The sequence below is a fragment of the Grampus griseus genome (assembly GCF_964374135.1).
Source record: "Grampus griseus genome assembly, chromosome: 13".
Taxonomy (NCBI): Eukaryota; Metazoa; Chordata; class Mammalia; order Artiodactyla; family Delphinidae; genus Grampus; species Grampus griseus.
The window spans coordinates 69,636,835-69,650,281 of NC_139007.1; the positions used below are offsets into that span (position 1 = coordinate 69,636,835).

Consider the following 13,447-nt stretch of genomic DNA (forward strand, 5'->3'; position numbering starts at 1 on the left):
GATTAGCTATAATATACATTTTTTATAGTTATTGAATGTCCCAAATAAAATGTACTCTGACACTTAATAATGAGAGGCTTATTGCTGGCTTTCCAGACCTTCCTTCTAAGTTAATTTCAAAATGGGCTGTCTGATGCAGAAAAACCTTAAAAGACACTACAGAAATTGCATACCTTGATAATGCGATTTCCTTCTGGTTTTTGGTAAAGTTTTATTCTTTTCTTCTTTTGCAGCCACCCCAAATCTTCTAACATTTGACCACTAAAGGATGATTCCACTTGAATACCTTTGTCACAAATACTGATTGGCTCGTTGAGTCCTCTTTCTTTTTTCTCTATATCTTCGCATTCTGAATGAACATAGATCACAAACTGACAGCTCGACTCTGAACTCATCAGTGTAAAACTCCTTTCAGAAAAATTTTCAATTAAACTCTGTTCAGGAAGAAGCTGAAGAGTTAATTCCCCTAGAAATGCTTTCCAAGAATTATCAAAGTGACAGGGAGAAATCACAATATTCAGCTTTGGAGACAAAGGGGAAAAAATGCCACCAGTCTCTTCTTCAACTGATTTTGAGACGCTCACCACTTCTGGACACCTCTTCTTATCTTTGTGAGCCACTTCTCCCTTTAGACTATCATCTAGGATGATGCAGTGAGCAGAAGAGGAGTCCAAACCTGGGCAGGACTGCTCGTCATCAGTTGAGGTGAGAGGTTCATTCCTTCTGTCCTCATGCATATTCCAACGAAGCTGCTGTTGCTTTTCCTCATCTACCCTCACTGGAGGAGCACGTTTCCGTCGGCTGCTCATTTTCAAGTTATCTTGGTAAATATGAAGTCTAGAAGACAAACGCAACAGTAGGCATTCCAAGAGAGGATTTTAGTATTAAAATACTCCCAGATGAGAAATTCAGCAGAGAAAAATAATCCCACACATAACATGGAATCTTCAGAGACACACAAAGTAATGGATAATTTTTTTAATAAGTCAAATACAGCTTTGGAACACACTCACTATAATCTCATGTATCATATAAATTCTAATGGTCTTATTGGTCTTTTACAGATAAATTTAATATAGATAATTTGTTGTTTAAACTAAAATAAATTCTAAAAATACATTTAATGAGCAGCATGATAGTAAGGTAAATCTCTCAGATATCCTGGAAATGCTTATTTGAAAACTTTTCGTGACATTTAGATTCATATCATCACCATAGAATTTCAATTTTGTTTTATAATCCCAAAGAGTTAACAAAACTTCACTTGACTCTTACATAACTTAAAAATCCCTAAAAATATATCTTCTTTTTCAAAAGAGGAAGATGAAAACATAGAAACGTATTTCTTTTTGTGAATCAGCATATAAAAAGAATAAGAGGGATATCTGGGCAAGAAATAAGGTGGTGATGGCAAACAGGGGAAATAAGGCAGAGACAATAAAAGAAGAAAATTTAAAAATATAGGGAAAAAAGAAAAGAAAGCTTTGTCAACTCAAAAGAGGAAACTGGGCTAAAAGCAGCCTATATAAGGTAGGTCCTAAACTACGTTTCCCAAAATAATAGCCAATTCCTATACATAGCATAAAACAACTCAGAGAAGTTAAATCACAAAGTCATAATGATGGTTAGTGCCTATTCCAATTTATTCCAACCATGTAGCTGGGGGAAAAAAAAGGATGTATAAACAAAATTTGTCTTCAAGTGCAGTTTAAGAAATATTCTCAGAAAAGGGAACCCTCTTCCACTGTTAGTGGGAATGTAAATTGATACAGCCACTATGGAGAACAGTATGGAGGTTCCTTAAAAAACTAAAAATAGAAGTACCATATAACCTAGCAATCCCACTACTGGGCATATACCCTGAGAAAACCATAATTCAAAAAGAGTCATGTACCACAATGTTCACTGCAGCTCTATTTACAATAGCCAGGACATGGAAGCAATCTAAGTGTCCATCAACAGATGCATGGATGAAGAAGATGTGGCACATATATACAATGGAATATTACTCAGCCATAAAAAGAAACTGAGTTATTTGTAGTGAGATGGATGGACCTAGAGTCTGTCATACAGAGTGAAGTTAAGTCAGAAAGAGAAAAACAAATACCATATGCTAACACATATATATGGAATAAAAAAAAAATGGTTCTGAAGAACCTAGGGGCAGGACAGGAATAAAGACGCAGACATAGAGAATGAACTTGAGGAAACGGGGAGGGGGAAGGATAAGCTGGGACGAAGTGAGAGTGTCATGGACCTATATACACTACCAAATGTAAAACAGATAGCTAGTGGGAAGCAGCCGCATAGCACAGGGAGATCAGCTCAGTGCTTTGTGACCACCTAGAGGGGTGGGATAGGGAGGATGGGAGGGAGGGAGATGCAAGAGGGAGGACATATGGGGATATATGTATATGTACAGCTGATTCACTTTGTTATAAAGCATAAACTAACACACCATTGTAAAGCAATTATACTCCAATAAAGATGTTAAAAATATATATATAACATATATAGAAAAACAAAAAAGAGAAATATTCTCAGTAATTCCATTTTTAAATAAATCCAGTCAGGTATTCGCCGAGTCCCCAGTAAGTATTCAACACCATGCTGTATTTGAGGAGAGGATATAAAAGAAGTATAGATCAAACCATGGTCTTCAATTCAATACAGACGATAAGCTGTGTTTTTGTTTCTTGACGACAAACTGAGCACACAGAGCAGTCTACATCTCTCTACCTCCACTAACTTGCCATCCTTAATTACTCTGCTCCAAATCTAGCCCTGTTTAAGGTAATACAAAACAAGGGGAAATCTCAGCTGACCAGAAACTTTGAGGTATTCCTAAAGAATGATACAGAGGGAATCAGACTGGAAAGCTGAGTGACAGCGTGAATGTATTAGCACAAAAGACGGGAGCATCATCAAGCGGGCTGCCATGCTCAGTGGTGGGGGACCTGGTAGTGGAACCCAAAGTGAGTCCAGGGCTACAGCACAGATAATAGTGGAACAATAAAGTGGAAACCCACAGGCCCTTACCTGCCCTATTTCTCCCAAAGTCAAGGTAGCTGTGATGGAGATATCTATTTTCTGGTGAGAGCGGTGCCTAAACTGGAAAGATGTCCTTTGCCACTGACTAAAGAAAAAAAGGCAGATGACAATGGACTCTGCCTATATGGAGGTCTCACCAATCTCCCATCCTCACTGAATACAACAGAAAACAAGTCTTACATCTGCTTCTGAGCCTCCCCTTAAGCAAACTGTACAAGCAGAGACGATGAAAGGTAAAGCAAGGAATCTGAACCTCAAAGATGAGTTCACAATCAACAAACATGAAGGGATCTCCAACAGGAGTATAAATGAACAAAGAAACTTTCACCCAAACAGATGGAGCAATCTGAATAAGAACTTTATAAAACAGTCAAATCATTACATCTTCAGGGAGATAACACTGTTTTCATGAAACAGAATCAGGAAGTCATAACACAAAAAGGTGGCTATTAAAAAAACTGACTGGTGGGCTTCCCTGGTGGCGCAGTGGTTGGGAGGCCGCCTGCCGCTGCAGGGGACGCTGGTTCGTGTCCCGGTCCGGGAATATCCCACATGCCGCGGAGCTGCTGGGCCCGTGCGCCATGGCCGCTGAGCCTGCGCGTCTGGAGCCTGTGCTCCGCAATGGGAGAGGCCACAACAGTGAGAGGCCCGCGTACCGCAAAAAAAAAAAAAAAAACTGACTGGCAATTTTAGGAAAGCAAATTATATTACTGGATATTTTCGATCTGCAGTTGGCTGAATCTGTGGATGCAGAATCTGCAGACATGGAGGGCTGACTGTATCTTTAAAGAAACAAAGGTGAAAAAAATGACAAAAGCCAAGAGAATTCACTTACAGACCCTCATTTACAAGAAATGTTAAAGAAAGTCCTCACAAAGGAAAATGATATTAGATGGAAATTTGGACCTACACAATGGGATAAAAAGCATTGTGAATGAAAAATATGTGCATAAATATGTCTTTTTCTCTTGTTTTTACAGTTCTTTAAAAGATAACTTTAAGAATTTTTTATTCTGAAAATTGTCAAGTCTACATAAAAAGAGAGAAATAGCCTAGTAGTATAATCATAGAGATATATATATACTATGTACTATGTTTATGGACTGAAAGACTCAAGATGCCAAAATGTCAATTCCTCAATATTGATCTACAGAGTCAAAGTAATCCCATTCGAAATCCCAACAGGCCTTTTTTTTTTTTTTGTAGAAACTGACAAGCTGATTCCCAAGAACTAGAAGAGTCAAAATAATTTTGGAGAAGAAGAGTAAAGTTGAAAGATTTAACAAGGACTCCAGGACTTACACTGACAGTAATCAAAACAGTGTGGTAATGATATAAAGATAGACATATAGACCAATGGAACAAAATAAAGTGTCCTGTAATAGACCCACATAGCATGGTCAATTGATTTTTGAAAGAAATTCAAAGGCAATTAATGGGGAAAGAATATCCCTTTTAATAGATACCTCTATGCAAAAAAAAAAAAGAACCTTGATTTTTACCTCCCCACACACATAAAAACTAACTTGAAATGGATCATAAACTGAAATATAAAAGCTAAAACTGTAAGGCTTCCGGAAGAAAACTGAAGAGAAAATCTAAGTGACAGTGGATTAGGCCAAAAAACAAAAAAAAAAATTTAAATAGGACACAAGAAGCAGAGACTATAAGAAAATAATAAATTAGGCTTTAATGAAATTAAATACTTTGGCTCTTCAAAAGATATTGTTCTGAAAATGACAGAGGAAGCTGCGGATGGGAAACAATATTAGTAAAACAAATACCTGATGAAAGATTTCTATGTGGAATATATAAACAACTTGCAAATCAATAGTAAGAAAAACAACCTTATTAAAAAATGGACATAAATTTTGAACAGTCGTTTCACCAAAGAGGATCTATACGTTGCAAATACTGTAAGCACATGAAAATATCTTCACCATCATCAGTTATTAAGGCATTTCAAATTCAACCCATAAACCACAATGAGAAACTACATATCCAGTAGAATGATTAAAATTTAAAAGACTGAGGATGTAGAAGAACTAGAACTGAATTCTCCAGCATTCCAACAGGAAAAGTCTGTCAATTTCTTACAAAATTGAATATATATTTTCTACACAGCCTATTAATCCCACTCATAGGCGTTTACCTAAGAGAAGTAAAAACACAGAATCATAAAAGACTTAAACTTGAATTTGTTAATAGCAGTTTTATTAATAAAAGCCTACAACTGGAAACAACCCAAATGTCCATCACCTGATGAATAAACAAATGCAATACTACTCATGATAAACTACTGATACATATAACAACATGGATGAATTTTTAACACATTATACTAAGTGAAGGAAGCCAGAAATGAAAGACTACGTAGTGTACGATTCCATTTATATGAAATTCTAGAAAAAGTAAAAATCTAGTGATAGAAAGCAGATTAGTGGTTATCAGGGGCCAGGAAGTGGTAAGAGGTGACTGGCAGCAAAGAAGCAGAAGGGAAACCTTTGGGGTAACAGAAATGTTCTACTGGTGATCACATGATGGTACACATTTGTCAAAATTCATCAAATTGTATGTGTAAAATTGTTGAATTTTATTGCATGTAATTTACCTTAATAAAACTAATTTAAAAAGCAGGACTTCCCTGGTGGTGCAGTGGTTTAGAATCCGCCTGCCAATGCAGGGGACACGAGTTCGATTCCTGGCCGGGGAAGATCCCACATGCCTCAGAGCAACTAAGCCCGTGAGCCACAACTACTGAGCCTGCACTCTAGAGCCCGCGAGCCACAACTACTGAAGTTGTGGCTCTACTACGCGCTTAGAGCTCGCGCGCCTAGAGCCCGTGCTCCGCAGCAAGAGAAGCCACCGTAATGAGAAGCCCGCGCACCGCAATGAAGAGTAGGCCCCGCTCGCCGCAACTAGAGAAAGCCCACGCGCTGCAAGGAAGACCCAACGCAGCCAAAAATAAATAAATAAATTTAAAAAAACCCTAATTTAAAAAGCAAAGACAAAAAGTAGGTGCAGAAGTGATTTAAAAACTGTAAGAGAATATTAAGAATAGCTTTATTCTAATAAACTTGAAAAATCTAGATAAAATGTGTAATTTACTAACAAAATGTAATGAATAAAACTGGTCCAATAAATAGAAGATCTGAATAGAACAATAACCATAAAAGAAACATATAATATTACTTATCTACCTAAGATCTACCTCATTTCCTTGTTGACAGAACCTTTCTCTTACTTAGGAACACATTGGCCTTGTGACTTAGAAGAAGAGTGGTTTCCTCCGTAGTCTCAAGGAAGTTGTTTGTGCAGTCCAATAAGGATGCCACTAGCTTCCTGTGGCTATTTAACTTTAAGTTATAAAAAGATTTGAACTCAGCTCTTCATTCTCACTAACCACACTTCAAGAGCTCAAAAGCCATATGTGACTAGTGGCTATTGTACTGGACAGTATAAATATATAGAACACTCTCCTAATTGCAAAATGTCTATCAAACATTGCTGGTCTAAGTCAATCATGAGAATTCCACTCCCTCAACCAGTGCTTGGCTTATGAATATGCAGCTGGTGATCTATCTCTGACTATAGTTAACTACTCTTCAAGCATCTTATCGCCTCTACTATCTTGGATAAGAGGTCAGAATAATACAGGAAGCCCTTAATAACCTAAGTGCTTATCTGTGTCCAGTTCTCCTCAGAGCACAGGTTGGAATACTGGAATTGGGTCACTCTGCTGAAGTTAGGCTATACCAGTTTATCAGTTAGCTACTGTCATAAATATGCTGTATAACGCATCACCCAAAGCTCTGCCTTGAGACAGCAATCATTTATTCTCACAGATCTGCAGGTTAGCTGAGGGTTGGCTGATCTGGGCTAGGTTTCAGGAGAAGCAGCTTGGCTCTGCTTAACGTAGTCCTCATCCTTCTCCTGGGACCAGAAAAAAAACTCAGGAGTGTTCTTACGGCAGTGACTGAGGTGTAAGAGTACAAATCCAACCAAACAAGTATTTTCCTGCATTTGGTCAGGGTAAAACCACTAAGGTTCCACGGGCCAAAGCAAGTCACATGGATGGACTCAAAGTCAAGAGGTGGGGAGATATATTACACTTCTTTATGGGTGGAACCGCTCATGGCAAAGAGCGTGGATATGAGGTAGGGGATGGGGAGGGAACTGGGCCAGTTACACAACCTATCACACCAATCACAGTAATATTAGTAACATGGTAATTATGGAATCATTAACTCTAAAAGCCCCCAAAGCAACTGGCTAAAGTGTCTCACATCTGCAAAGCAATCCGGTTTACAGGAGAGAATGTGGGCTTTGAAGTCCTATCAACAGATTCTAATTCTAGCCTTGCACGTACAAATTGTCTAGCCTCTTTGTGTATGTACAAGAGCACAGCAACAGAAATTTAGCACATATTCAGTAAGTGGTAGTTGCTATTATCATCACCCCGAGAACACTATAAACTATATTTTACAATAACCAAACTTTAAAGTGGCAGGATGGGAGACTATAGATCAGTGTGTTTCAAATTTGACTTACGTTAGAATCACCTGGAGGAAATTTAAAAAATCCTGATGCCTGGTACTACCCCAGCCAATTAAATTATAATCTCTGGGGCAGGGCCCAGGCACTACCTCCATTATTTCTTAGGCTCCCTAGGCGATTCCAGCACGCAGCCAAGTTTGAGAAACCTCGTTATTGTTAGCCAGCTGCCTACTAAAATCCACTTCTTTCTTTCCAAAGTATAGTATAGATGGGAAATGTCTGCTCAACTGGTGCTGCATCTCTAGTAATCCATGACCATTTTGAGCCAATCAATTGCGAAGAGAGGTTAATATGTGCCCTTTCTCTTACAACAGTCTTGTAATAGAGATATTATTGAATCCGAACACATTCCTTCAACTCTCTGTTCTTTTCTCTGGTAAGGCTCATCCAGTATCTTTTAAGTGATATATACCACTATAATCTGCACATTCTTTCAGATGTTTGCTTCCAATCTGATTCTTCTAATATTACAGAAGTATTTGTCAATTACAATGATAAGTTGAAGAAAAATAAAGACCAGGATTTCTAGCAAGGCTCTCGTTTTGTTCAGTTCTCTATTGAGCAAACATTCATGATCTGCCTTCCCTCCACCCCACCATCCTGTTTTGGTTGACTCTTTTTCTAGCAGATCTCTATCTAGGGATAACTCTTGAACCAAAGAAGATAATATTTGATCAAAGCTACTTATAACCATAATGTTAACTGGTAGCTAATAAGTCAAGTACTGGTAAAATTCCATGTATCTCTAATCATATTCCAATTCTAAATCCTTCTCCTTGTTTTCCTCATACCAGATGAATCTCATCTTTGATGATTCTGCTTCTTCTTCCTCCCCTTAAATATCAGTGTTTGGGTATAACATGATTATATGCAGTTTTCTATATGGACCACATTTTTATTGTCCCTCACTTAAGATGTAAAAAGCCTTTTGCTTGAAATGCCCTTTGATGCTTTTCTGCCTATCGCTGTCCTAATCTCCCCACAAAACCTTCCATGACCAGGTATGCTGAGTTAAGGGCCTCTCCTCCTTGATCCCAACTGCTACAGTGTTCTTAACTGTTTGACTTTGAACTACTTGAAAGCTTGGCAAGAACAGTATCCTATTCAGCATTGTACTCCCAATGCCAGGTCAGTGTCAGGATGGAAATGACATACAAAGTAGCGTGAACCAAAGATCTCTAATTTTCTCAATACCCTCTCTCTTTTTAAGGACCTAGTACAGTACTTTACTCATATTTCTTTATGGAAAAATCTCTCTTAACCATATTCTAAAAGACTATAGGTAGTGTGAAACTACTCCTTACTATTTCTGGCCCAGAGAAAACTGACTGACCTGTATCTTTAACAGAAAACAAAGATAGATTGCTAGAAGAGTAAACATAAAATGTTAAGTTACTAAGACAATACAACAAATGGATATCAATTAAACTTATTCAGGTTCTTTCCTCTCCAAATTATTAGCTCTTCATTAAAAGACACATACCAATCCTGAATTACCACGAATCCATGGTAGGCCTGGGTTTAGGCTATTAGGGGAACAAAGAGTATATACATTTGAGATATTGCTGTCCAAGGTAAGCCTTATGCAAGTGAAGCCCAATCACTACTGATAACTGAAAAGTTCTCAGTGACCTAGCATTACCACAATCTTCTTCTGTAGTGATAATCCCAGTAGGCTGAGAGTATTTTCATCTACTGAACTCTAGAACATATGTTAGTCACAGATACTTAGAAAATGCCCTCATAAGATTTTTCACCAGCAGATTGTTTCCCCCAAATCTTTCTAGCCTGAACTCTTAATAAAAGATTTGTTTTAATAATCCTGTAAGTACAGTTCTTCAGGCTGGACAAGAAGAGTATATATATACATATATATAGCATCCTTCAAAACTAAACTATTTTATTCTCAACTGCCAGCTTATTGGCCAAGTGGACCTTGTAAACTCCAGGAAGTGCCAGCTTTTGCAGTACAGGTACACTTATCCCACAACTGTTCACTACCACACTGCTTCCAGCATGATTACTGATCATAAATCAACTAGTCTTTTTGGTGACAGTACAGATATTATGGATTATTTCAATTCATGGGAGTTTCATCATTCTTGCTATCACCCAACCGAATAGTAAAAAATGGCTTTAATGACTTTAAAATTATTATTTTTTTGTTCCGTTAAAGCCACAAGTTAATTTAAACACAAGTAGGAAAACACCAAACATCTAGGATTTTTACCTCATGGCTAATATCAAGTCACTTAGAAAAAAGACACAAGCTTAATGGTCATTATTTAATAATACTGTTTATCTGACAGTGACCGTCAATCATCAGAAAACACATCTTGGTTCTGGAAACCAGCAACTACCAAGGAGTCAAAGTGTACAATGTGCACTGGTGGTTTAGAATGCGAATGTAATTAATATGACTCCAGAGGCAACTGAGAACTTTCAGACTAACTTGGCCTCGGCCTCCCCTGTACTACATTACAACCCCGCCCACCAAGAAGCTAGGCAGCTGCCCAGTTCCAAGTCTCCAGGGGCATATCTGCAGCGAACAGTGATACCCACTCAGTTTCCTTCCAAAAGACTCAAAAGCGGTTCGAGGAGTCTGAGGAGGGCTGTCAGCGCCGACCGCTCCCAGCAGGCCGGGCAAACAAGCTGCCGCGAGGCGGAGGAGCGCGATCACAGCCCTCGGGGCGCTCGAACAAGACACTGCAGGCCCCAGGCCCCAGCCCCCGGGGAGAAGCACAGCCTCCTTTCCCATGGCCCCACCTCGTCCCGGGGGAGCCGCGGCGGTGCACGGGCCCACACGTCTGGGATGGGGAAGGGTCGGGGGGACTCGCGCTGCGGCTCCTTCTCAGCCTTTTAGTTTCCCAGACTCCAGAACAACAGAGTCCTCCCTCCCTGGGACCTCCGTCTCTGTGCAGAGACGCCTTCCGTCCCCGACCTCTGACCCCTGACCCTCCATCACCCAAGCGCCTACCTAGACTCGTTCTCCAAGCCCCTAGAGCCTTTCTGCACCAAGGCTCAGGGCCCTCTAATGCCCCCGCAGGTCCCGGACATGCATTCGCCACCCAGCGAACATCCACCTGAGGTAGGCACGCGCGATTTAGGCTGGCGTGTGTTGCGGTTCCTTGGGGGGCCCAGAAACCACAGCTCCTAGCTGCCGGGCGCGCGCTGGAGCGAGGGGTCAAGGTGAACGCGCACGTAGGAGCGCCCCGCCCCCTTTGTCCGGCAGTGGCTTCATGAGTGTCTTCTGCGCAAGTCCACACGGTTAGAGACTCTCGAAAGACACGGTCGAAGTCTCGCGATATCTCGACACCAAGACATTGGAGAATACAGGATTGGCTGGAACCTCTAAGGAGGAGGCGGGGCTCTAAGCGGATTTAGAAGTGAGCGGGGCGCCCGGCTGAAGGGGCGAGGCTCCCGGCTGACGGGGCGAGGCTCCCGGCTGACGGGGCGAGGCTCCCAGCGCAAGGGAGTGGGACCAGTTTGAAGCGAGTGCCAGATGTAAGAGTTGTGGCTTTAACAAAGAGAATTCTGCAAATGCACCTTTTAAATTGTTTCCAGAAAGCAGCCACTAATTAGTTACGGATGAAGCTTATCTCCCTCAGAAAAGTGATTTTAAAAGACTTTCCAGGGAGATGTGAGTAAATATTTTAAGATGAGGAAAAAACTACACGTATTGTGCTGAAGCTGGCCTTCCAATATCTTAGTCCTTTTCCTTCTCTTCACTGAGCGGTAGCCGCTTTTCTTGGACGTAGGCTTATGCCTAGATAACTGGCATAACTGAGAGGCTTCAGGGCCAAGAGCCTGAAAAATAACCCTCAGGAACATGGGGCACTCAGTGATTGAGTACCTAATAAGGACTCAGCATTATACTGTGGAGTGGCGTCTTGGCCTGTGTGATCACAGAAGGACAAAAGTAAGTTCTTGCCTATGGGAGCGTCCGTTAGCTGCGGAGAGAGTCCGGAGTGGTCCATATTCTTTAGACCTCTAAAATAGCTTAAGAGAGGCCATTTGCATAAATGAAACCACGCAGAATTCAGTGGAAATCAGTGACCTTATCCAAGTCTTCATAAGGCAAGTTGAAAAAGAAATGCTAGTGCTGGAGCAGTAGGCAAGCAGAGTCCCTCTTCATTGGAGAACTGATCCTTTAACTAAGTATTGATACAAGACATAATGGAGCCTTTCTTTTGGAAGTGTAATTTGAAACTCCATATTTAAACGTTTATTGTGCTGTAAAAGGTTATCTTTGATAGTTTTATGTCACATTTCACCATTGGAGCAGAAAATTAAGCTCATAATTTGACTGAGTTCAGCTGGTACCAGGCAGAAATATTTAAAAATAAGCACAGCATCATTTCATCTTTGTTCAGCTTGATCAGGGTAATTAATCTCTATAGACATTATTGTTATCCTGTACAAAATATTGAAGTGTAGATCCAGTTGTGTGTCTGGAGATGTAATTTCACCTACAGAGATGGAATTCTATACAGTATCCTGTTCTTACAATTAAAGAAAATTCTTCCTCTTGAATTTTCCAATGGTATGTTCAATCCTGTATTTGCAAAGTGCCCTGTGTAGTCTTTGAAAAGTTCTCTATGAAGTAATGTTTTTTCATATTAGAATCACCAGAGCTAATGCTCATTTTTGCACCTTTGCATTCTGGAAGCTCGCAGCTGTGAAATAGCTGTTCACCCCTGACAACACTCAGTTCATCCACCCATTAGATGCTAAAGATGTAATAGCATTCCTCAAGTGGGAATCAGTTGATCAGACATCAACCAATCAGGGAACCACTCAGTCTACATAGAGTTCAACTGCTTCTTCTTGAAACTGTAAATGTAGCTGAAGTCAGACCGTTCGCTTCCTTGTGTGGTCCACTAGGCCAAAGCTATAGATCCAGTTCCTTTTGGGGATAGTAGCTTTATTCTAACCTTGCCCCTAACTCAGGTCATCAATTTTAGAAAAGAATGTTTTAAGTTGTTCTCAAGGAGGAGGAATGGTTGAGAGGTAGTAAATGAGTAAATGTAAATTTAACTCCCTTTGGAGGCAGAAAAGCATGACTGATGATTTAGGAGTAGAACTTCGTTTTGCAAAGCCCTTTCATGTTCGTTTTTCCATTTGATCTTAAAATGATAATATGAGATATTTAAATTTTTCATTTAAAGAGGAATCTGTGTCTCAGAAATTTGGTGATTTGCCACAGTTTGGCTCTCAGAGAACAAGAGAATCTAGAATTCCTCTGGATTCTCTGTCTAGGCTATTTCCTCTTATTACTAAGTCATGTTGTCTATCAAATAAAAATGAACAAATTTTCACCAAACTTTCTAGGTTGCCATGGGAAAAATGAAGGCAAGAGGTGTGTAATTGCTTGATGACACAAGGCAGAGTATATCAACAAGTATCATTCAGACCCAGCACTCCTTAATAGAAAGATCATTAATAAAATTGCTTGAGAAGTTTATCCCATATTCTACTTATATTTGCCTGCTCTGTGGAAGTGAAGTTGATGGCCACTCAGTGTGATTGAGGCTTGCCAAAGATGACTTTTTGCCAAAAGTGATTTTTTGTTTCCATTTTCCTTACTACCAATCTGTCTTAGGATTGCTTTTCCTCCTCCTGACAAAATGAAAATATTAAGGTCAAAGTCACTATTTCAGAATGAATCACAATGTCCAAAGCCATTGTTAAAGTGTGTGTAGTACTAACAGTGAGAGGAAGAAACATTGTCTTGGAAAATTGGTGCTAGTAGAGGTGATCAGCTGTGTTGAAGTGAATGAGTGCCAGGTCAAACAAACAAGAAATGGTATCATAGGGCCTGGGCATGCTTTGCTGTAGC

The 13,447-nt window shown here is 39.9% G+C and overlaps 1 protein-coding gene across 1 annotated transcript in view; it reads right to left on the reverse strand.

Moving 5' to 3' along the window:
- The window catches only part of SHPRH (SNF2 histone linker PHD RING helicase), an 81,287-nt gene extending 70,554 nt beyond the window's left edge, over positions 1 to 10,733 (reverse strand). The window contains exons 1-2 of the mRNA XM_082669071.1: positions 10,586 to 10,733; positions 174 to 837 (exon numbers count right to left, since the gene is read on the reverse strand). Coding sequence (XP_082525197.1) covers positions 174 to 809 — 636 coding nt within the window. The 5' untranslated portion in view covers positions 810 to 837; positions 10,586 to 10,733. The remainder of the gene's footprint in view (positions 1 to 173; positions 838 to 10,585) is intronic.
- Positions 10,734 to 13,447: the final 2,714 nt, after the last annotated feature.